The sequence below is a fragment of the Haliotis rufescens genome, unplaced genomic scaffold (genome assembly GCF_023055435.1).
Source record: "Haliotis rufescens isolate VD_foot unplaced genomic scaffold, xgHalRufe1.0.p SCAF_1, whole genome shotgun sequence".
NCBI classification, from domain to species: Eukaryota; Metazoa; Mollusca; class Gastropoda; order Lepetellida; family Haliotidae; genus Haliotis; species Haliotis rufescens.
The window spans coordinates 59895978-59919328 of NW_025963779.1; the positions used below are offsets into that span (position 1 = coordinate 59895978).

The window sequence follows — 23351 nt, forward strand, 5'->3', positions numbered from 1 at the left end:
ACTGTTTACTACACGCCATAAGGACATGCACGTTTACAATTCTACATACAATCCTGTTTACTACACGCCATAAGGACATACGCGTTTACAATTCTACATACAATACTGTTTACTACACGCCATAAGGACATGCACGTTTACAATTCTACATACAATCCTTTTTACTACACGCCATAAGGACATACGCGTTTACAATTCCACATACAATCACTTTTCTACACGCCATCGGGACATACGCGTTTACAATTCTACATACAATACTGTTTACTACACGCCATAAGGACATACGCGTTTACAATTCTACATAAAATACTGTTTACTACACGCCATCAGGACATACGCGTTTACAAGTCTACATACAATCCTGTTTACTACACGCCATAAGGACATGCACGTTTACAATTCTACATACAATCCTGTTTACTACACGCCATAAGGACATGCACGTTTACAATTCTACATACAATCCTTTTTACTACACGCCATAAGGACATACGCGTTTACAATTCTACATACAATACTGTTTACTACACGCCATAAGGACATGCACGTTTACAATTCTACATACAATCCTGTTTACTACACGCCATAAGGACATGCACGTTTACAATTCTACATACAATCCTGTTTACTACACGCCATAAGGACATGCACGTTTACAATTCTACATACAATCCTGTTTACTACACGCCATAAGGACATGCACGTTTACAAGTCTACATACAATACTGTTTACTAGACGCCATAAGGACATACGCGTTTACAATTCTACATACAATCCTGTTTACTACACGCCATCAGGACATACGCGTTTACAATTCTACATACAATACTGTTTACTACACGCCATAAGGACATACGCGTTTACAAGTCTACATACAATCCTGTTTACTACACGCCATAAGGACATGCACGTTTACAATTCTACATACAATCCTGTTTACTACACGCTATAAGGACAATCGCGTTTACAATTCTACGTACAATCCTGTTTACTACACGCCATCAGGACATACGCGTTTACAATTCTACATACAATCCTGTTTACTTCACGCTATAAGGACATACGCGTTTACAATTCTACATACAATCCTGTTTACTACACGCTATAGCGACATGCGTGTTTACATTTGTTTATCAATAATGTTCAGTAATATTTATCAATAATGCTGTTGGTGTTTGGGCCGAGACATGAAACCGCCTTCATACCCTTCCCCACTGTGTTGCAAAACGAACATATTTAATTGTAAGCAGAAGTATCTTTGCACTTGCACGTAGTAGATGTAATTAAAATCTCCGACCTCCCACTGTCCAGGTGGCAGGGGTGAACAAAGTCAAACTTTAGGGATGTGTTCGTGTCGCTGTATGTGGATGTTATAGACTGAAACAAAACATCAGAAAGGTAAATATTCAGTTCCTGATATTTATTTCACTTTTTCTTTCTTTCGTGTCTGAAAATACAGATTTGTGCTTTACTCTTCGGGTATGGTGTTTTCCCGTGGAGTTTCACTTTGTTGCCTGATCCACTTCTTCATCTCATGGATGGTCTGCGGCAGCTCCTGGTTGTTGGTCTCCGGTAGGAAGCGAACGATGAGAGCCACCACGATACACAATGTGCCGAACACAGTGCCAGGTGCCCACGGCTGGTAGCGGTACTGTCATATAAGAATCATCATTAGAATTTGGAAACCCCTGATATGGGAAAATTCGTGATTAGATAAAGACAAAGGGATATTGTTTCGCATCTATGAGTCTTAAACGTAGACTATTTTACTGAGTATGGTCCGGATTACCGATGATAAAAACATGCGCAGATAACAGGTGAAGTGTTACGGGACCGCATAGGTTTAACTGTGTATAAAACTGAGGATTGAGGATGTGGTAGTGCGACGTTTGGAATTAACCCCCCCATACCCCCACCCCATCTCCCCCCCACCCCTTCCCAGGGGATTTGGGTTAGAATGGGCCCACAGCAGCCTATGCTTTTCGTATTAGGCCACTAGTTGGATCAAGTGGTCAGGTCTGACTGAACTCGGCGGCGTGGGACGCTGCTCACAATAAGAATCACTGGTTTGTCGGGTTCACACTCATGTATTTACAGGATACCGTCATTTAGCTGGAATATTGCCTGAGTCAGCCCCAAACAACAAGCAAACAAACAGACAAACGCAACACGCAGATACAAAGGAAAATACCACAATGCTACCATTAAATTGCTATATACAAATAGTATATTCTAATATTATTTATGCTGTTGAAGTTACATGAAGTCACCGGGCCACCTGCAATCTAGTGACGTAAAGTAATATTCACTCACTCACGTAGAGTCAACTTACCAACGTTCGTGAAAATGGAGCAAAGAGTCCACCAAGTTTAGCGGCCATTGATGCCAGGCCAATCCCAACATTTCTGAAAACATAGCGCCATTAACATGAAGATATAAAAACAAATGATACTTTTGCTTTATAGCTATCATGAGTATTCCAGCTTTCGGGTCGTATGGCCTCAAATGCAATAAACATCTGAAATCGTGAATTAATATGACAAGTATTGTGTGTAGTGCCTGATTTATTACTTACATCTATATAAGTGCAACCATATGTATGCTCTTTTAAGACGAAGGTACCTAAGTTAACTTAAATGTAACCACCTTTGTCTCGTTGCAATGGTTCGGTTTCTTTAAGCATTTAGACTATTGACTAGTACTCGTCACCGTTTCAGTTATATTTGTAGATTCACATCAACACCACTACCTCCTTGTAATATCAAAATTATTGACGTAAAAAGTTCCAGACGTGAATTAAGATTAAAGACAAGAGAATGTGAAAACTCCCGGGAAATACTGTAGTTTGAAGTTTGGAAACAACGTGCATGTGGATTTTGTGTGAACATTTTATGTCCGGTTCAGTTTGTCAATCTTACAGCCATGTTACTGTGGTCTGTAATCGAGTCTGGGCCCGACGATGAAGTGATTGATATCACGAAGATCGATCCACGCGATTTGAGGAGGATGACATGCAATCAGGAAAGTACCCCAGCCTGACCACCGGATCCCCTTAGTACCCCAGCCTGACCACCCAATCCCCTTAGTCGACCAGGATGTCCACGGGGTTCACATTAAATAGAGAAAGTAAGTAAATGTTTATTTCCCGGAGTAGGGTACTAGTTAATGGACGTTACTGCAGGTGAATTGTCTCGAAATCTATTGTAGTCAACTGACTTCATTTGGGTAATAGTTTGAATAAAATTGTAACAATAAAGTTCCTGTAATTTCCTGTAGCAGCTCTTGAAGCCGTTTCATGCGACAACATCATGATTTTCTTTGGACACTTATGATGCCAGCCAACAAAATTTCAAATAGATGACAAGAGAAAAACTATACCAATCACTCTTAATGTAATATTTGTTTCCACATTGACACATGTCACTCATGTCATACAGTGGTCGTACGTATTTAGAAACTATAACACTATCATCAAATTCATTATGCCCATATCATGGATTAAAAAGTCGTAATGTCTTACCGGATGTTTGTTGGAAATATTTCAGGGGTATACAGCCACACAACTGAAAATGACGTCGATATTGCATATTTTCCTATGAAGACAAACGCTGTAACCGCTGCACTGAAGGAAGGAACTGTGTCTGAAAAAGACGATATATGAAATATGTATAGAGTGAGTGGGTGTGAGATGCCACAAATTCCTATATACTACGGTAAAAACATATTTACAGCCTTCAATCATTGTACTATAATGTTCACTCGCTATACCGCCGCTCTGCATACAAATAATATGGACTGAGAGGAACCATCTTCACAGAGGGGAGGGAGTAGTAGAGAGAGGGGAGGCGGTAGTGGCGTGAGAGAGGCGGTGGTACTGTGAGGGGAGGGGGGTAGTAGAATGAGGGCAGGAGGTAGTAGAGAGAGGGGAGGCAGAAATTGAGTGAAAGAAGCGGGAGTAGAGTGAGGGGAGGCGGTAGTAGAGTGAGAGAGGCGGTAGTTGAGTGAGAGAGGGCGGTAGTAGAGTGAGAGAGGACGGTAGTAGAGTGAGAGAGGACGGTAGTAGAGTGAGAGGGGCGGTAGTAGAGTGAGAGATGCGGTAGTAGAGTGAGGGGAGGCGGTAGTAGAGTGAGAGGGGTGGTAGTAGAGTGACGGAGGCGGTATTGCAGTGAGGGGAGGCGGTAGTAGAGTGAGAGGGGTGGTAGTGCAGTGAGGGGAGGCGGTAGTGGAGTGAGGGGAGGCGGTAGTAGAGTGAGGGGAGGCGGTAGTGGAGTGAGAGGGGTGGTAGTAGATTGACGGAGGCGGTAGTGCAGTGAGGGGAGGCGGTAGTAGATTGAGGGGAGGCGGTAGTAGAGTGAGGGGAGGCGGTAGTGGAGTGAGAGGGGTGGTAGTAGAGTGACGGAGGCGGTAGTGCAGTGAGGGGAGGCGGTAGTAGAGTGAGAGAGGCGGTAGTGGAGTGAGGGGAGGCGGTAGTAGAGTGAGAGAGGCGGTAGTGGAGTGAGGGGAGGCGGTAGTAGAGTGAGGGAGGCGGTAGTAGCGTGAGAGAGGCGGTAGTAGAGTGAGAGATGCGGTAGTAGAGTGAGGGAGGCGGTAGTAGAGTGAGGGGAGGCGGTAGTAGAGTGAGAGAGGACGGTAGTAGAGTGAGAGAGGCGGTAGTAGAGTAAGAGAGGACGGTAGTAGAGTGAGAGATGCGGTAGTAGAGTGAGAGAGGGCGGTAGTAGAGTGAGAGGGGCGGTAGTATAGTGAGAGAGGGGGTAGTAGAGTGAGAGCGGCGGTAGTAGAGTGAGAGAGGGCGGTAGTAGAGTGAGAGATGCGGTAGCAGAATGAGATAGGGCGGTAGTAGAGTGAGAGGGGCGGTAGTAGAGCGAGGGAGGCGGTGGTACTGTGAGGGGGGGTGGTAGTTAAATGAAAGAAGCGGCAATAGAGTGAGAGTGGTGTGAGTGGTGTGAAGGCAGGAAGTAGAAGAGTGAGGGGAAGGAGTAGTAGAGTGACGGAGGCGGTAGTAGAGTGAGGGGAAGGAGAAGTAGAGTGACGGATGCGGTAGAAGAGTGAGGGGAAAGTGTAATTATTATTTTCTCGTTAATTCGATTATTTTCTCGTTAATTCGATTATTTTCTCGTTATATAAAAAAACTCGTTATTTCAATTATTTTCTCGTTACTTCGATTGTTTTAAAAAGCCACGATATTTCGGGAAAGTAATTTAAATAACAAGAAAAAACCCGAAAAAAATAACGAGAAAATAATCGAAGTAGCGAGAAAATAATCGAAGGAACGAGAATAACCTCGAAATAACGAGAAATTCGTTTTCGATGTTAACGAGAAACAAAATTCGAAATTTCGAGAAAATAATTTGAAACAAAGAGAAAATTTCGATTTAATTCTTTTTATTATGGAACCAAAGTGACACCATTAGGCTTTCGTACCCACAGTCAGCAATTTTCCAACTATATTAGAGCGGCAGTAAATGATCGAGTCTGGAAGAGACCAACCAGTGACAGAAAGCATGAAATGCAAAATTGTAATGAGTTACCTTTGAAGTTGTCAAATAGCACCGATGCTATTAGTGATACGCCTGCTATCAGATGAAAGACCTGGCAGGTACGTTTTCTTCCAAATCTGTGGAGCAAAAGCCCATAAAATCACCGTACACAGATATACACTCTTCAAAAAAAAAAGAAACGCACAGGTAGTATGTAGTTCATTGAATCTGACTATACAAAATATCCGGTATATAAATTTGATATATGTTATTTGAAAATGTTGGTGGCCTGATATTCGACAAAAGGTGCGTCAAAACGCAGCCATTGTCGATTTGCCATGTCTTAAACGGCATTGTTTTCACACTTGTTCAAAAATATCATGGAGGAAAGCAGTAAAGCAAAATGCACGTGCAAGCTAGCCCATTCGTAACTCGTGGTAGTGGCTATAAAAATGCAAGCAAAAGCCAATAATTTGTCTTTCAATTGTCAACATTTTCGAAAACAAGTTCGAAAATGCCAAGACTCTGCGCTGCCGATCGAAACATCTCCTTAGGACGTAACCAAAGAGGGGAATCGCAGTCTCCTGTTGCACACCACTTCAACGTCCACCGCAGCACCATTTGCCGCCTTTGGAACCGATACACACAGTTCAATTCCACTACAGACCGTCCGAGAACCGGTCGACCAAGATTTACCACCCCTGCACAGGATTGCTCCATTCGACTGTTCCCCTACGTCATCGCAATGCCACAGCTACGGAGACTGCAGGACGCATCCCTGGTTTGAGGAGGATATCGGACCAGACTGTCAGGAACCATCTTCGCGAGGCTGTAATCCGACCTAGAAGACCAGTTATCGTCCCTGTTTTGCAACAGATCCATTGACAGCGACGCTTGCGTTGGTGCCATTCCTTACAGCCTTGGAATTTGAGAAACTGGAGACGAGTGTGGTTTAGCAATGAATCACGATTTATTCTTCACCGGAAGACAACGTGCTCATCGCCGTCGAAAAGAGCGTTTTACCCCACATTGTGTATGTGAATTCGACAAATTCGGTGGCTGTAGTGTCATTGTGTGGAAACCATATTCTAAACCACGATTGTGGTTGTGGTTCAGGGAAATTTGACAGCAAATCGCTACATGAATCAAATTCTTCAACATCACCTTCTTCCAGTCATTGACCGCCAGAGGGAGCTCCAGCACAACGCTCCACCGCACACAGCTCGTGTCACGGTAGACAACCTTCACAATGCCAACATCAATGCCTTGCCCTCGCCGTCGACATCTCCAGATCTCAACCCAATCGAACACCTCTGTGATGAACTCGATCGACGTGGACGTCAACGTCAGAACACGCCGCAGACACCCCCACAACTGGCCAACGCGTTACAAGCAGAATGGAGCAGAATTCCGCAGGACAGAATTCGTACGCTTGTCCAGTCAGTGCCGAGGAGATACAGAGCCGTGATTGCTGCCCGGGGCGGTCACACGAGATACTGAGTTCAGCGCCACATTATGGCCTTATGTGACATCACAATGAACAGTTGTCAGTGCCTTTGTACAACGACAACATGTGACTATCGAGCTCCAATATTTCATATTTGTATCTATGATATTAAATTAAATATATCGACTTCATTAGGTACAATATATTTACTAAAAAACTACCTGTGCGTCTCTTTTTTGTGTGAAGAGTGTATGCCCCCAATGAGAGTTTTATGGTCATATATCCGTTGTATTCTATCTAATTGAGATCACGTATATCATTACCGGTCAACTGTGAGCCAAAATGTGATAACGCTCAAAACATCCGTGATACAGTTCAAACCAAAGCCGATGTATTTGTCACTGTGGAACTCTGTTGAGTTGAGATACAGTCCATAGTAGGTGAGGCTGTTGGTTAACCTAAACACAAAACAAAACAATGATATGCACGGAAACACATGCAATCCGGCTATTTTGTTTGTTTGTTTGTTTGTTGTATAACGCCGCACTCAACATCATTCCAAATACACGTAGTCCGTCTGTATATAATAGCATATGGGACGACAAATCCAGTGATTCTTATCAATGATCCACGCAGTTAGGGTACGGTGACCTGCATTCAACCAAGTCACCCAGCCTAACCATCCGATCCATTGACGACTCGCAGCGCCGCCATTCGCTGTGAGGAGTTGCGTCCCTTGGACACGCCAGAAACCTATGATTGTGGTTCGAATCCCGGTTCGCTCCGATAATTTTTCTAGGTTCGCCAGCACCATATCAATGTTCAAGGGTTTTTACCGAAGTGTTAAATGTCTGATACCTGCATCACTTATGGCTTTCCTTCCGCATTAATTTTTTAACAGTATTTCTGTTATGTCACGATGGACCAGCCTTTAATGCGAAGGGAAACCAGTCGTAGACGTCATCTCTTTGATGAAATCCACATGGTGTGATGGATTAGAACACACAATTAATGGACACTGGTACCCGATTGCTCTTTACACATATTAAAGGCTCCCTCACGTATACTACAACAATGTACACTAATTAAATTGAATAGAATATTTTCAAATGTCATATGCATCCAAAAAAGACCGTTTCATCTCCAGGCGTTGGTGTTAGGAATGTGTTTGTACGGATGTGCCGGTGGGTAAGGATACGCTTAACACTTCATGAACACATAGTAGAGTCGGAATCGTATGATGTTCTCAGCTTTTAGCAGAGATTTCCTATGATTTTAATGTTTTTTGTCGCTTTCATTTGCCAGACAAATAAATATAGGTCTCGCTAGATCAGCTTCACCCCGGATGATGAAAAGCCTGGTCAATAACCTACCACATAAACCACGTGACTGCGGACAGCTTGAGTATCTGTCTATCCTTGAAGATCTGCAGAATTGGCTTCTCCTCTGTTCCTTCACCATGAACGTTTCTGTTGTTTTCACCCTTGTCAAGGCCACGGTTGGAGTGTGTATCAAGGAGAGAGTGATGTTCCTCATTTGGCGACATCACCTTCTCTCTGAAGAGAGCCATGATAACATTTTCATCAACATGGTTCACACGACAAGCCTTCTTCAAGTTGCGCTCTATGATGTGGTATTTCTTGTTTGCTGCAAGCCACCTGTAGCTTTCATCCAATATCCTGCAGCAAAAATATAGAGTAATGAGTGAGTGAGTTGGGCTTAACGCCGCTTTGAATTGCAGTGATTTCACAACGTATTTACTTAATATGAGAGGAAAGCCCGATCCCAAAGAATAAATTAAGAAATGAATCCAACTCAAGTCCAGAATAACTTGGCAAATCTAGATTTCCCCAGATCTAGGCCTCAGCATCTTATTACAGTCTATTTGGATTTTATTTCTGATCGGTTCACTCCGATTATGTTTCTTGGTTTGTCAGCACCATACCCGTGGGTTTCATCAGAATGGTTAACGTCTGAGACTTGCATTACTTCGGGCCCTCTTCCCAAATTAAGCTGACACGCCGTGATATTACTTGAATACTGTTCAAAGCGGCGTTAAATCCACCCCACTCACCACAAAACTTGATATAAAAATCCATCAATATGTATTCAACTTTCCTTCCGGAAACAAGCTAATTACCCTAACCGTATGTTTTGCAAATGTGCTTCTTGTTGGTTAATTATGAAATAGAATAGAAACACAAATGCTACAAAATACATCTTCCCGAAGCAAGGGAGTTAACTGACTTAAAAAGTCCAGTTTCCACTCTTGCCGAACAAAGATGGAATTATGGAGTTAGATTTTGGCTGGACTAACGAGTCTATGCATAGTGTTTTAAAATCCCGTAACGAAATCGACATTCGGTTCATAAGCAGCATGGCAACCGCCGTGGCTAATTCGTTCGATTGCAGGATTTGCAGTTCGATTCTAGTGCGGCATAGGCGGAAACCCTTGCCTCAGGAAGATGAGGTATGGTGATGTGAGGTGACATGGGGCTTAACGTCGCGTCCAGGATTATTGCATTTATATAGCGACTTGCATGCACATTTGTGTGGCTGCTTGTACTAGTCTGGACTAATGCCGATGTTATAGTGCCAGCCCACTGAGATGCCATGCCGCAGTTTAACATGAATACTCCACTCAGACACAGTATTCTAACTCCGAGCTGACCAGCTCTTGTTTTAGGCCATCAATGCCAAGCGCCAGTTATGGTAGCAACCAGTACCATCTTTTAACATCTTTTGGTATGGCGCGGCCGGGGATCGAACTCCGGACCTTCAACTCTCCGGGCGGACGCTCTACCACTAGACCACGGAGGCGGTCTCTCGGGAAGATGAATAGATCACGGTAAGATATACTCACCAGGGTAAAAATATAAAGTAAGACGATGTGAGGCCCACAACTAACTGATGCATCCTCCAGCTCATGTTCCTCGCGAGGTAGGCAAATGCAGCATAGATCACTATTGAAACTGACCAGGCCATATGGAACATAAGAGAGATGGTCGATCTCATTTTTGTTGGGACAAGCTCCAGACAGAGAGATGACGCGGCTATTTCACAACCCTGCAATAAAGCGCGTGCGAATTAATTTGCATCTTACAATTTCGTTTTTTCTAGATCTTCAGCAACCCATGCTTGTCGTAAAAAGCGACTATGCCCGTCTTAAGATGCGATTAACGGGATCGGGTGGTCAGGCTCGCTGACTTGGTTGATGCATGTCATCGTATCCCAATTGCGTGGATCGATGCACATGATATAAATCACTCGATTATTTACAGGCCGGCGTCATATAGCTGGAATATTGCTGAGCGCGGCGTTAAACAACAAACAAACATACAAAGGACACAGATATATATGTGCATGTTATACCCGTCAGGGGCAAACATATTCATACTATGATTAGCAGCTTGTTTTTGTCATATGGCGAGGTCTTAAAGTTTTGCCCACCTTAATAATTAAGAGCGTATGTGCGATATGTATATATTGGTATGGCACCATATTGGGTATAATTTGAGTGTGGTGACAGGTTATGGAGCTGGGCAAGTTAGGATGTGGTTGTATTGAGCGAATGAGGATGTAGGTCTAATGGGCGAGTTAAGATTTTAATGTATTGGGCGAGTGAGAATGTGGGTGTATTAGGAGATTGAATATGGTGATATTTTGGGCGAATTAAGAAGTGTCTGTATTGGGCGAGCGAGGATGTGGGTGTATTGGGCGAGTGAGAATGCGGGTGTATTAGGAGATTGATTATGTTGATATTTTGGGCGAATTAAGAAGTGTCTGTATAGGGCGAGTGAGAATGTGGATGTATTGGAAGATTAAACATGTAGATTTTTGGGCGAGTTCGGGGTTGTGTGTTTTGGGCGAGTGAGAATGTGGGTGTTTTGGGCGAGTTAGGGGTTGTGAGTATTGGGCGAGTGAGAATGGGGGTGTTTTAGGCGACCGGACGGTTATGGATGTTATAGTTGTGTATGGAATGAAATTGTGTCAGGCGAGAGAACCCTGTGAATGTGTCAGGTGCGCCGAGAAAGGACTCTGGGTAAGTTGGGCGAGTGAAGATGTGTATGAATTAGTCAATGGGGGATGTCAGCCTCATGGGCGAGTGAGGCCGCTGAGTGTGTTAGGTTTTCTCTTGAAAGATGATTCATGGGGCTGGTGAGGAATGGGGCTATTTCAGGCGGATGACACCTGGGTTTTGGTTGGACGAGAAAAGGACTGAGGGTGTCTTGAGAAAGTGATGAATATTGGGGGACTAAATGCGATTGGTTTGTGGTCTTATAGGGCATGATCGATAGATGGTAGCTGTCATGCTTGGTGCCTACATAAATATTACCATCAGCGCTGCTCCCTGTAGAACCTCCAGGACAGCGAAAGCAGCGTATTGTGGAACAAATGGCATGACAGTGCCAACTACGATGGATAGGATCCCAGCCATAACCATGGAGTACTTGCGCCCATACGTATCAGCTATGACTGGGAAAACGACTGATCCTATACCCAGACCAATCATATAAAAGGTTTCGAGTAGATCACCAAGACCTTCCTTTTCACAAACAAGGTCCCACTGTGGAATAGACAACGCCAATGATAATATCACGATGCTATATTTACTATAATGATGACCATTACAAAGCACAATATGAGAAATGTGATGCGAGTAAACATATATGGGTTTGGTGGTTTTAGAATTAATTAGAATGTTGACAGACTGAACACCTTTGCCCTTGCATTTTGTTGCTCAATATTCTTTTATAGTTATACGATTATTCAGTAATGTACCATGCAGTTTAATGTGCCAGTATTTCAACTGCACCAACTAATATTAAAATTCATGCATTAAATCCAGTTTGTATTTAGTTGGAATCTAAAACTTATTGCATTTCATATTTTCATTACCTAAACCCTCTCTGAAAGATACTCTCACAGAACAGCTGGGGATCATGACATATAAATGTTAGGAACGGTCAGAAATAAGAAATCGCCTGATTGCAGCTAATTTGCATGCTCGGTGACCTCGTGTTTTGCCAGCGTTAACAAATCGACATATTCTAACCGGAAGCCAACGTTATTTAGAGCGTAGAAAGAGGGGGAATCGCCGATGGCCAAGTGTTATATTTTCAGATCGTGTCTGGAGGCGTTCAAACGAACGTCCTACGAACGTCAACGTAAGGCAACATGACAAATTTGGGTTTGGGTCTGTAATGATATGGGGCGGATCACCATGACTGCCAGCACGCCACTGCATCTTGTCCAAGGAAGGGCCACTAGACAGCACAACATACCTGGTTGTGCCTCTTGTTCGCCATGCTGCTCTATGTTTTGTCTTTCAAGGCAATAAATAAGTCGTGTTAAACTACGCAGGTATCGTAACTGACTTCATCCAGCAGCAAAACATGACCAGAATGTAATGGCCAGCCACGAGTCCTGACCTTTCCCCCATAAAGCACGTCTGGGACATCATCGGGAGACGTCAACGTCAAAGGCCACCAACTACATTAGCCGAACTGGACCAAGGTGCGGCAAGAGGAATGGACGAGACTCCCTCAAATTGTCACTGGGAGATAAAATCGGACCATGCCACGCCGTACAAACGAATGTTTGATGAATCGTGGGGACATGACCCATTGCATCTTCCCGAGGCAAGCCTTGGATCAAGTCATCTCAAACATTCCTTTTCACACACCGTTGCCGTCTTTCTTGGTTGTTTGCACAACACACCTTTGTTCTGTTGATTGTCATGTTGCATCTGGTACTTCCTTTGTCTTTATCCACTACCATCACCCGATACCTCTTGGTAGTTCTGTAATCATCTGTTATTTATTTTCGAACACCCCCTCCTGTTTTGCGTAGAGTATAGGACATATTTGTCCTCAATTTCCATTTTTCGCAAATAATTAATCCATTAAAAGACAAATGTATCCGAAAACAGAAAATGAAACTTTCTTCTTTTATGCTTTTACCTCGGATACAAGGGACAATTCTCTTGCCGCTTCATATTCATAGCCCTCAATGCAGTCCAGTCTCTTGCTTTCCAAATGGTCCGACATGTTGGTTGTGATGGTGATGCCACATTCATGGTATGTGATGTTTAACCCCGCGTCATCTAACCCTACTGGAAGACCTTCTTCAACTGATGTACGGTTAAGCTCTTTACACCGGAATGGGACATACGATCCTGCATACGGAAGGTATAAAAAACACGTTAAAATCATTTTGGCTGCATAAAGGATGTTTCTCGGGAACATTTTCTCAAAGGTGAGAAGGTTTGTGGGACCTTTATATCTGTAACTTAAACATCTTTAACATATACGGTATAGCCAAGAAACAGTTGATGCCTAAATATAATCTTTGTCAGCAAGGGAACTCTGCGCCATAAAGTTCCCGCTCCTTACAACTCGCAGCTGTAGGATGTGAGAGACTGAGAGTGAGTGCCGGGTAGCTTTTCGTGTTGCATAATGTGCTTTCTCTTTTTCGAATTGTAAATATTCATGGATGCTGGATTTGGAGAATTGTAATCGTTTTGTACCACATTCTTCCGGGTGTCAGGATGAGGTTCTGTAAGCGAGTTTACACCTTCATAACAGTATGAAGAATGTAACGTTAGGTTTAAAGAGGAAATACACATTTAACTATATTTTGTAGTTTTCATGAAATGTATTCATGTTTTATGATATTATTAAAAAAATGCTGACTTATTTGAATGTTTAAGTTCTTATCCCATTTTCAACAAAACTGAAGCTAATAGCAAAATGATACAAGATTTGTATGTCTTCGCTGACTCACCCATTTTGTGTTAAAAGTATTGCATCATTTGAAGATCCGTGGCGCCATAGACATGACATGTTCACCAGATGTGCAATTACGTTGACATTTCACCCATGGCGCAATTGAACCATGAACATCCGGGTTAGAATAGGTATTCAGCAATCCATGCTTGTCGTAAAAAGCGACTATGCTTGTCGTAAGAGGCGACTAACGGGGTCGGGTGGTCAGGCTCCCTGACTTGGTTGATGCATGTCATCGTATCCCAATTGCGTGTATCGATGCTCATGATGTCAATCACTGGATTGTCTGGTCCAGACTTATTTACAGACCACCATCATATAGCGGAGTGCGGCGTTAAACACCAAACAATCATACTATAATTGTGGCATGTTACCGTTGATTGCTGGATTCTCTATGCATTCACTGTATCCTGACGACTGTGCTACCATGACTGACGTCATCAGCATCAGTTGCCATAGGACATGTTGTCAGCAGCTTCACTGTATCCTGACGACTTCGCTATCATGACTGACGTCATCAGCATCAGCTGCCAGCCGCTTCACTGTATCCTGACGACAGCGCTACAATGACTGACGTCATCAGCGTCAACTGCCATAGGACATGTTGCCAGCCGCTTCACTGTATCCTGACGACTGTGCTACCATGACTGGCGTCATCAGCGTCAGCCGCCACAGGACATGTCAGCCGCGTCACTGTATCCTGACAACTGCGCTACCGTGATACTTATCAAGACTGAGTTCGAGAATTGGTGCCGTACATTATTTCTTTCCAGAAAAGATGCCTTTTGTGTGTATCAGTTTCACATTTAATATTTTATTCTGATGACATAATGCGAACCTATTGCTTATCTCTTCTTAAGGCTTTATAGGACTCTTTTTTATAGTTTTTCTAACAAAATTCTAATGTGCCCCAAGGTGGGGATAGTGATAGCGTTGTTTTCTTGTTTCAATTGCAACCATGCATTGTGATTCTAATGTCAACTATATTGTGATTACAGTGACTCAAAACTGACAACATTCCCCATTTCCTTAGGTATCATTACATATAATGCAAAATCACGAATTATATAGAGTATGTTGTTAAGTAATGTTTGTATACTCGGACCTCGCGGTATCGCGGCATTCATCGTATCGCGGCATTTGTGATTTCCGGTAGTTCACGCGGGACAGACCTCTTAGCGGCTGTCTTTTAATGCAAATCAGTTACCAGGAAGTGCTCGCTTCGTAAACAATTTCAATTTCCTCGGAATGTTCCGTCTGCTGTTAGTAAGGAGTTATTAATGTGTTGATACTTACTTCTGACATCTTTTTTTAATATTGCCTTACCTCCATCTATCAATGGTCAACGATATAACCCGCAGTTCCCCAAGTAAACTTTCTCTGTCGACCTGAACTAGATCATCTGCATATTCATGGCGACTAATAAGGTAACGGAAGTTACGTAGTCCGCACATTTTTTCCCGCTCTGTGCCCAGAATCTATTGGGAGATCATAAGGGCCATAATGCCAAACTTAGAAACACGTTCTTCACTAGAAGCCGAAAGATAAATACATACTTTGGGCATACTAGGAGTGCTTTATATATTTATTGTTGACTGTTAACATTTTTCCATTTTGTGACAAATTATTGTCATCCATTTAAAAAAACAAAAACAATCTTAGAGTATCATTTCTGATATTTTGTTGTTGATTTTTAAAATATTTTTCTCTTACTTTTCGGTAAATATGCATTAAATACCTATTACTGATAACACATTTAGAATTTTACTTGTGCTGTCTTTGCACATGTCTGGACAAATCACTGATGTCTGGCATGATCATACTAAGTGGTTGGTAGAAGTATGTCCTCTTTTTGTCCAATTCGGTCTGTACCGCGATACCATGGAATTCTCTCCCTTGTCAAACTGAGCGCGAGGCCCGGCTTTTACTCGGAGCTACTAAAGTAAACAAGAAAACATTGATGCTGAGCATCAAAGTTCCCCGCCATATGTGATGCCTCACAAACGCATAATTATGATGTTACTGAAAGGCATGAAGGAGCATAATTATATTAACCACAAATAACACAATATTATTTATTTTGAGTATTGGGCAATACAGTTGATACATGTGCATAAGTAGGTCTATTTAAAAATAGTTTCTTGTTTAACGCCGCACTCAGCAGTATTCTAGCAATATGACGGCGTGAGTCTGGACCAGATAATCCAGTGATTGATACCAAGAGCATCGAACTACGCAATTGGAATATGATGTTATGCATCGACCAAATCGGCGAGCCTGACTACCCAATCCTGTTCGTTGCCTCTTACGGCAAGCATGGGTTTATTTAAAAAGTAGATCGAAGGAAATGGAAGCAATTTCGGGCACAAATGTAAACATGTTGAAATCGTATCAAAACTGCCAACAATATTGGCAGATGTACATACTCAAATAATAAACTGACGTCCAAAAGAAACTTTACCAACTGAAAAATAAATTTCAGACAAAGTATAATTTTTTTTCCGATGAAGTCTATCTAAAACACACAACCTAAATACAACAATAGTGTATGCAGAAAATGTTAATCATCTGTTACATGTTTGCGAGATAACACGCGAAAAAGTGAAAAACACGTGCACCACGGACAACTGCAAATGCACGTGCGGGTAAGGGTATAAAACGATTGCAACGGCAAGTCAGACATCCACAGTGATAAAAAAATTACACATAAGAAATGCCACGACTCACAGTCGAACAACGTGAACGAGCCTTGGGTATGGTACAGATGGGAGCCACCCACGCTCATATTGCACGAACCTTCGGTTGCTCCCGTGTTGCCGTTGCCAACTTGATGCAACGTTACAGACAGACAGGGCGGACCGCTGACAGGCCAAGAACAGGCAGACCCAGGGTGACCACGCCCCATGATGACCGGTACTTGCGTACCTTGCACCTCCGAAATCGCTTCCTTACAGTGACGTCATCGGGGACAAATGCCTAAGGTCACAGGGTTAGTCGACAGACAGTGGCCAGGAGACTCAGGGCTCATGGAATCAGGGCTTTTAGACCATACAGAGGACAGCAACATCGTCGTCTGCGATTGAGATGGGCTCGAACTGTACGACGTTGGCAACGACGTGACTGGCAGAGGGTTGTCTTCACTGACGAAAGTCGATTCTGTATGTTTAGGGCTGATGGAAGACAACGTGTTTACCGCCGAAGGGGTGAACGAACGGCGGCGTGTTGCGTGCAGGAGGTCGTACCATATGGTGGAGGGAGTGTCATGGTGTGGGGAGGGATCTGTGGGCAGGAGAGGACACCGTTGACGGAAACTTGACAGCTCAGCGGTACATGGATAAAATTCTTCGTCCAGTTGTCCTACCATTTCTCCAACAGCAGCCACGTGGTGTCATTTATCAGCATTACAACGCTAGAGATCATACAGCCAGAACTGTCACTAACTTCCTCGCAGCCAACTCCGTCAACGTCCTGCCGTGGCCTGCACGCCCACCCAACATGTCCCCCATAGAACACCTCTGGGACTTGATGGATCGTCGTGTTCGACAACGACCACACTCTCCAGCCAACCGGCAAGAACTGATCTCGGCCCTCCAAGATGATTGGCGTCAAATCCCACGTGACCTCATCAGACGACTGACTTTTTCTGTGCGTCGAAGAGTTTTTGCGTGTATTGAGGCATTTGGTGGTCACACACGCTACTAATGACTTGTTATTAAACGTGAGCGATTGTTTATGTATTCTGCCTATTGTCCATGATTCTGAAAGCTCGAGTTTTGTACCACACCCAACTTTGGGGGGCTCTGACGTCATTCTCGGTCGCGGTATGATTGTCATTTTCAGTGTTGATTATGTTGATATAGTGATCTTCTCAATACACTTTACTTCATGCATGTATGTTTTGTTGTTTTTGAGCAAGAGTGATTTCAAATTCTGGTAAAGTTTCTTTTGGACGCCAGTTTAGATCACATTCTTTTTGCACTTGGCATTTGGTTATAATAATGTAAATGAAAATACTTAGGGCTCCAAATGGCAAAAAAGTCATACTAGATAAGGTCTTTTTGTCACAACCACAGATGCACATACTCAAAATATTATCACGTAGTTGGAGAACATTTCAATACTAGGACTAATCAATAACGGAGATTCCCCGCCTCTTGTTTTACGTTTTTTGGTCATTTTTGTGTGTGTATTTCTTTCTTTCAAAGAATAGTAATTGTGATCATGATGGGTTGAGTTACTTGGTCTTTTTCTATGTACTGTTTTTTATCCAGTGTCAGTAATTGTTGTGGAATGTGGTTTACTTGTAGCAATTACTGGTTTGAGTTCATATGATGATGATTGATTGGTTTGTCCACCTGATCCCGTTTGTCGCCTCTTACGACAAGCATAGTCGCCTGATATACTGTTAAGATGTAACATAACAATTCATCCATACTACTAAACAGAAGTAAAACTGCTTGTCCATTCGGATCAGGCGGACCTAAACCATTCCGCTGATGAGAGTCAAATAATGCATACGAATCAAAATCCGTTAAAATTGCAATAGAGACATCATTAATAGTTACCAAAAGTGACTGGGATATCAATATTGCTTGTTGGAATGATTCTATGAAATTTGTTTTCCCTGCTTCAATATTTGGAGCACCTGTGACGGGGCTCTAAAACTGATTATGACCTAAATACCCCTCGTAGCCTTCGGTGTTAACCATGTGACTGTAGAGAGCGGTGCCTTCATCCAACAGATTATCGAGGTCAGTGGAACACGGTACAGACGCAAATAGATTTGAGCCATGGGACACAAAATATATGATAGCGACCAGAGCTACGGCTGTACATTGAATTCCATTAAACGGTTGAAAAATACTACAGCCTTGATGCAAATTCGCCGACACGCTATTCCGATTTTGCTTTGACTTAGCTACCAAACGTTTCACATGTGGCTATGTGCGGTGCACTTATTAAAAAAACACGGGGACTGGGTTAATTCAAAATACGGAATATAACTATTCCAAATATTTCCAGTGAACATGAGCATCCAAGCAATCAAAAGTGTGGTATGTAGAATGTGGAATTCAGCCATATTACATTTAAATTGAGATGTCATCGTTGTTCATGAATAAGCATATTCAGAACATATTTTATATTATGCTGTTATTTACGATCTCCGGAGTACAGTTCTTCTTTTGTATGCACCGAGAAAATCAGAAAATTAGTCCTTGAGGAAAAAAGGACATTGGATTATACATGAATGGTTTAATAATAATGACCAGAAACGGTCAGATGCATCAATTAACTACATAAAGACGATTTTGAAGTATCTCTTATTGCTGGAGAAGGATATCATCAACATTTCACACACATCATTTGTATGTTTTGTTTCCGTAAATGCGTGGCTTGAAATTTCAAATAAACCAACATGTCGACATTCATGCTACAAAATTAACGTTTCCCGTATACTTCCCCGCCTTCAGGCCGGGGAAGAATAAAGAACTTTTATCAGTGAAATATGCATTGTTAGATAAAACAAATGACATCTGATATAGAGAACACGAATAATCATAAAGGTTAGTGAGTGCATTTTGTTCCGCGTACATGACAAGTACCGCGATACCCGAGGTTGCAGGCTATATATAAGCACAGTGCATTCTACTCACACGAAGTTCACTAAAACATTGCAATACTACATGCTTTGCATTTGAAAAGAAAGACAATACAAACCTTATTTATTATGACAAGTCACCATTCGAAGTTTATAAGTTACCTCATTAGTAAATACAATTTAGTAAATACATAACTTTAGTTACTCAAGAAAACCGGATGGCTGGCGTTTCCCAGTGGTTAATGGCCGGGTGAAGCATATTTGTCTCTAGTATGATCTGAGTGAACAACATATACTCGAGAACCATGACACTTTGTTTGGACAAGGGTGTGTGTATTCTCATGTACAGGTATTATTTACTGACTCACCTGTGAATATGATACAGGAAACTGCGAAGCCAGCAGGTAACATATTTAGGACCAGTGGAATTAGTTGATAAATCTGATATACCCCTCTCCATTTCAAGGCCAATAATATGCTATCGAAGCCTTCATCGCTATTTGAGGCGGCCATCGCCCTGATATGTTGTAACGCAAGTAAGTGTAGATAAGACGTTGGATACAATGGTTCGTGCGCACCTCAGTTAACGCCGTTGCACGAAGTTTACCGTGACGAATTACCTCCCTTGACGCGCCCTGTCTCAAGCTGCTCGCAGCGATAGTCCGTTCGCGGGGCTGTGTATACTATCGCTGCTACCAGTCAAAACTCCCCACTGTGATAAGTGGCCCCAACCATGCTTGGAGTTGAACTCGCAAATCGAATGACCGTTGTGTTTACAAACAAGTGACGACTGTCGTGACGTCGAAAACACTGACCGCTGACCGTCAATTTGAATTTCTATTTCATTAAAAGTATCATCTTTAATTGATATAGTAAGAATGTAAGGGAGAAGTTGGTTGATTTTCTGTTAGTCTGCAAACTCGAACCAATCTGATTATTAAAACAACAAAGTAAATTCATCTGGAAAACATGTCAGTCGTAAACCTTTTCAAAATGAAATATGATGGCATTCCCAAAGACATAAACAAAAGTTTAAACGTTACTACATATGGGGTTAGAGGGCAAATTTCAAGATTCTTGTAATGGCCGCGCCCACACCGGTGGCAGCGATGTTACCGGGAGTGTAACGAAGGTGTCACGCGCTGGGAAGGAGCTTTGCCCTGTCTTCTACTTCCGCAAAATGTCTACCATGGATCCTGATGACTCTTGTTATCACATTGTAAACATTGTGAAACTTGCATTTGTTACAATTATTGTTGTGTTTTTAACAAGTGTTGAAGCATACATTCATCAGGACATGTATGTTAACATGATATTTGAATGGGGACGGTCGGGTAGCCTAGTGGTTAAAGTGTTTACTCGTCACGCCGAAGACCTGGGTTCGATTCCCCACATGGGTACAATGTGTGAAGCCCATTTCTGGTGTCACCCGCCGTGATATTGCTGGAACATTGCTAAAAGCGGCTTAAAACCATTCTCAAAACCATTCTCACTCACTCACTCACTGATGTTTGAATGCTAAAATGTATATCTTTTCCCAACGAAAAGTTGATTACTTCAAGCAATAAAATGACATGTTTTTTCAAGTACAAATTGATTTGTCAATCCTCTGTGAAGTTTTCATAATCTGCTCAAGTATGAATCCATGACAGTTCTGGTGTTGGAAAACATCGGATGGTAATTGGTGGTAAGCAACTACATGTCCGCTTATGATTGTGGAAACCTGCAACATGTACCTTTGCTATCTTTCCAAAACATGAGCCGATAAGTAATAAAAAATAACTGTTCCAATGCATCTCTGAATTTCCAGTTTCAGTGAGTTACTACACATTATTTTATTGACTTTGCACATTTTATTCTCCTCCCTGAATTTCTAAAATATTCTATCTTTCTGTTTTTGGTACGAGAAGCATAGCTATTTATGATTAATTAATTGCTATTAATGGATACACAGAAAGCATTGAAGAACATTAAACCTGCCTATTATGTTATATCTAAACAATACTCAATGACAAGCATAATATGTGATTGATTATATCTAGATAGAGAATTTATCTCCCTTTTCAGGTAGCAGGATTGACATCCCTAGCCTTCTTTGGGCATGCAAATACTCAATATTTTGCGTGGAGACCTACAGATTACAAAAAAAATGATGTTGCTTGGTGGATATTGTACGTTATGCGGGAACATGGTGACTCTGTAGTGGGTTTTGATCTTCTAAATATTTAACTATTTACATGAGTTCTTTCTCCTTTGATACCCGAACCACATTGAATATGTTGCTGTTTTCCCTCGATTGTTTCTATTTTTGGTCCTTTTTTCACCATACTTGTATGTAGTTAACCAACTTAAATAGTAATAAATACTACAAAGTAAGTTTAATTAGACTATTAGGTGAATGTGTTCCAAGGAGTCAGCTTAAGCAATTCTTTATAGTTATGGTAAATCATGTCATTTGAGGCCTACCCCACTATACATGGGTGGCACCTACAGCAAAATATAGCATGGAAAGGCAATATATATATTTTTATTCGGTACAAGTATACTATACACTCTCTTCATGTTACATCTCAGAGCATTGTAGTGGGTTTCACTTGATGTGTCCAACGTCACGGCATTTATATATGTGCGTGCATGTCCATGTAAGACTATGAATAATTGATCCCCTGACTCTACATATATGTAATCTTGGTTTAAATATGCCAATGTTTCACATCAATTTCTGCTCATGATCTCACATGCTGATGACAATGTATTTTGTTCACTTTGATGACCTGAAATGAGAGGCGGTTTTAAGTACTGCATATTCTGTAAAGTCTTATGCCATGTGTATCAAGTCAAATCCTTTATTTTGGCAATTGGTGAAATATCAAATAATGGCGGTGTATATGACATTACTGGTTACACTATGTGCAACAGAACTATGGAGGTAGATACAGGTAGATGTGTTGCATACATCCTTACCTCTCCCATCAAGTATCATCTTTAAAGTATTTCCCCTTCTCTAAATACCCCGTCATCGAACCTTCGCAGAATTCCACCTCTGCCTTGCCTTGAAACAGGACGCGGATTCCTGAAATACAATGTCTCAGTAAATTCTATGGAAGCATAACCAGAGTATTCGATGGCGCCATGGGTGAATAATTAAACTCTTAAACTACATGCTATAACGATATGCGCGTTTACAATACTACATACAATCACTTTACTACACGCCACAAGGACATGCGCGTTTACAATTCTACATACAATCACTTTACTACACTCTATAAGGACATGCGCGTTTACAATTCTACAATCCCTTTACTACACGCTTTAATTTCATGCGCGTTTACAATTCTACATACAATCACTTTACTACACGCTAGAAGGACATGCACGTTTACAATTCTACATGCAATCACTTTACTACACGCTTTAAGGACATGCGGGACTCGAGATGAGCAACCTTCCCGTGGTGAGTGCTGGGAAACGCTAATAGCTCTTCCCCTGTGTGGACTCGGGGTAGAATGTGTTCACAGCACCCCATTGCTTATCGTAAAAGGCAACCTGTTTGCCGGGGGTTGCGCCCCTGTGTCGGTGGAGGAAGAGAGTCTGTTGGTTGAGGGCACTGGAGCCAGGAACCGGTGTTCCTGTGCCCAACACACCACTTTGACCCTAACTTCACCTAGACGGGTGGTAGAATGGGCCCGATTCTATGAATCGGCTGGTCACGCCAAGCCCTGTACATAAAATTGGGTATGCACTCACGTGACTTTTATAAATGTATTATTTAGAATTGGACGTGTATATCATGCTTGATTTTTCACACTATTAATGTAATAATTTGCCTAGAGTCTCATGCCAGAAGGCGGTGGCTCATGGGCCAATCTGGGGATGTTGACCTGCCAAATTCAGTATGTATCCAATTTCTTGTCATGGGCCGAACCAGCCTGGCATTTAATTTGGTATACAAATATAGCTATTTGCGTCATATTTGCTGGAGTATAACATCCCTGTATCCCTGGTGTTTGCATCTTGGATATCCTGTGCACCA

At 42.2% G+C, this 23351-nt stretch overlaps 1 protein-coding gene across 2 annotated transcripts in view; it reads right to left on the reverse strand.

The window, feature by feature from the left end:
• Positions 1-892: 892 nt before the first annotated feature.
• LOC124145079 (solute carrier family 22 member 6-like) overlaps positions 893-23351 on the reverse strand; it is a 24132-nt gene continuing 1673 nt past the window's right edge. The window contains exons 2-11 of one of the 2 annotated variants that reach the window (XM_048398730.1): positions 22280-22388; positions 12892-13106; positions 11265-11495; positions 9792-9994; positions 8302-8607; positions 7252-7386; positions 5533-5618; positions 3525-3645; positions 2337-2409; positions 893-1655 (exon numbers count right to left, since the gene is read on the reverse strand). In XM_048398730.1, coding sequence (XP_048254687.1) covers positions 1473-1655; positions 2337-2409; positions 3525-3645; positions 5533-5618; positions 7252-7386; positions 8302-8607; positions 9792-9994; positions 11265-11495; positions 12892-13106; positions 22280-22298 — 1572 coding nt within the window. In that variant the 5' untranslated portion in view covers positions 22299-22388 and the 3' untranslated portion in view covers positions 893-1472. Of the gene's footprint in view, positions 1656-2336; positions 2410-3524; positions 3646-5532; positions 5619-7251; positions 7387-8301; positions 8608-9791; positions 9995-11264; positions 11496-12891; positions 13107-19683; positions 19809-22279; positions 22389-23351 lie in introns of those variants that run through there. The other variant, XM_048398728.1, reaches the window with a different exon arrangement.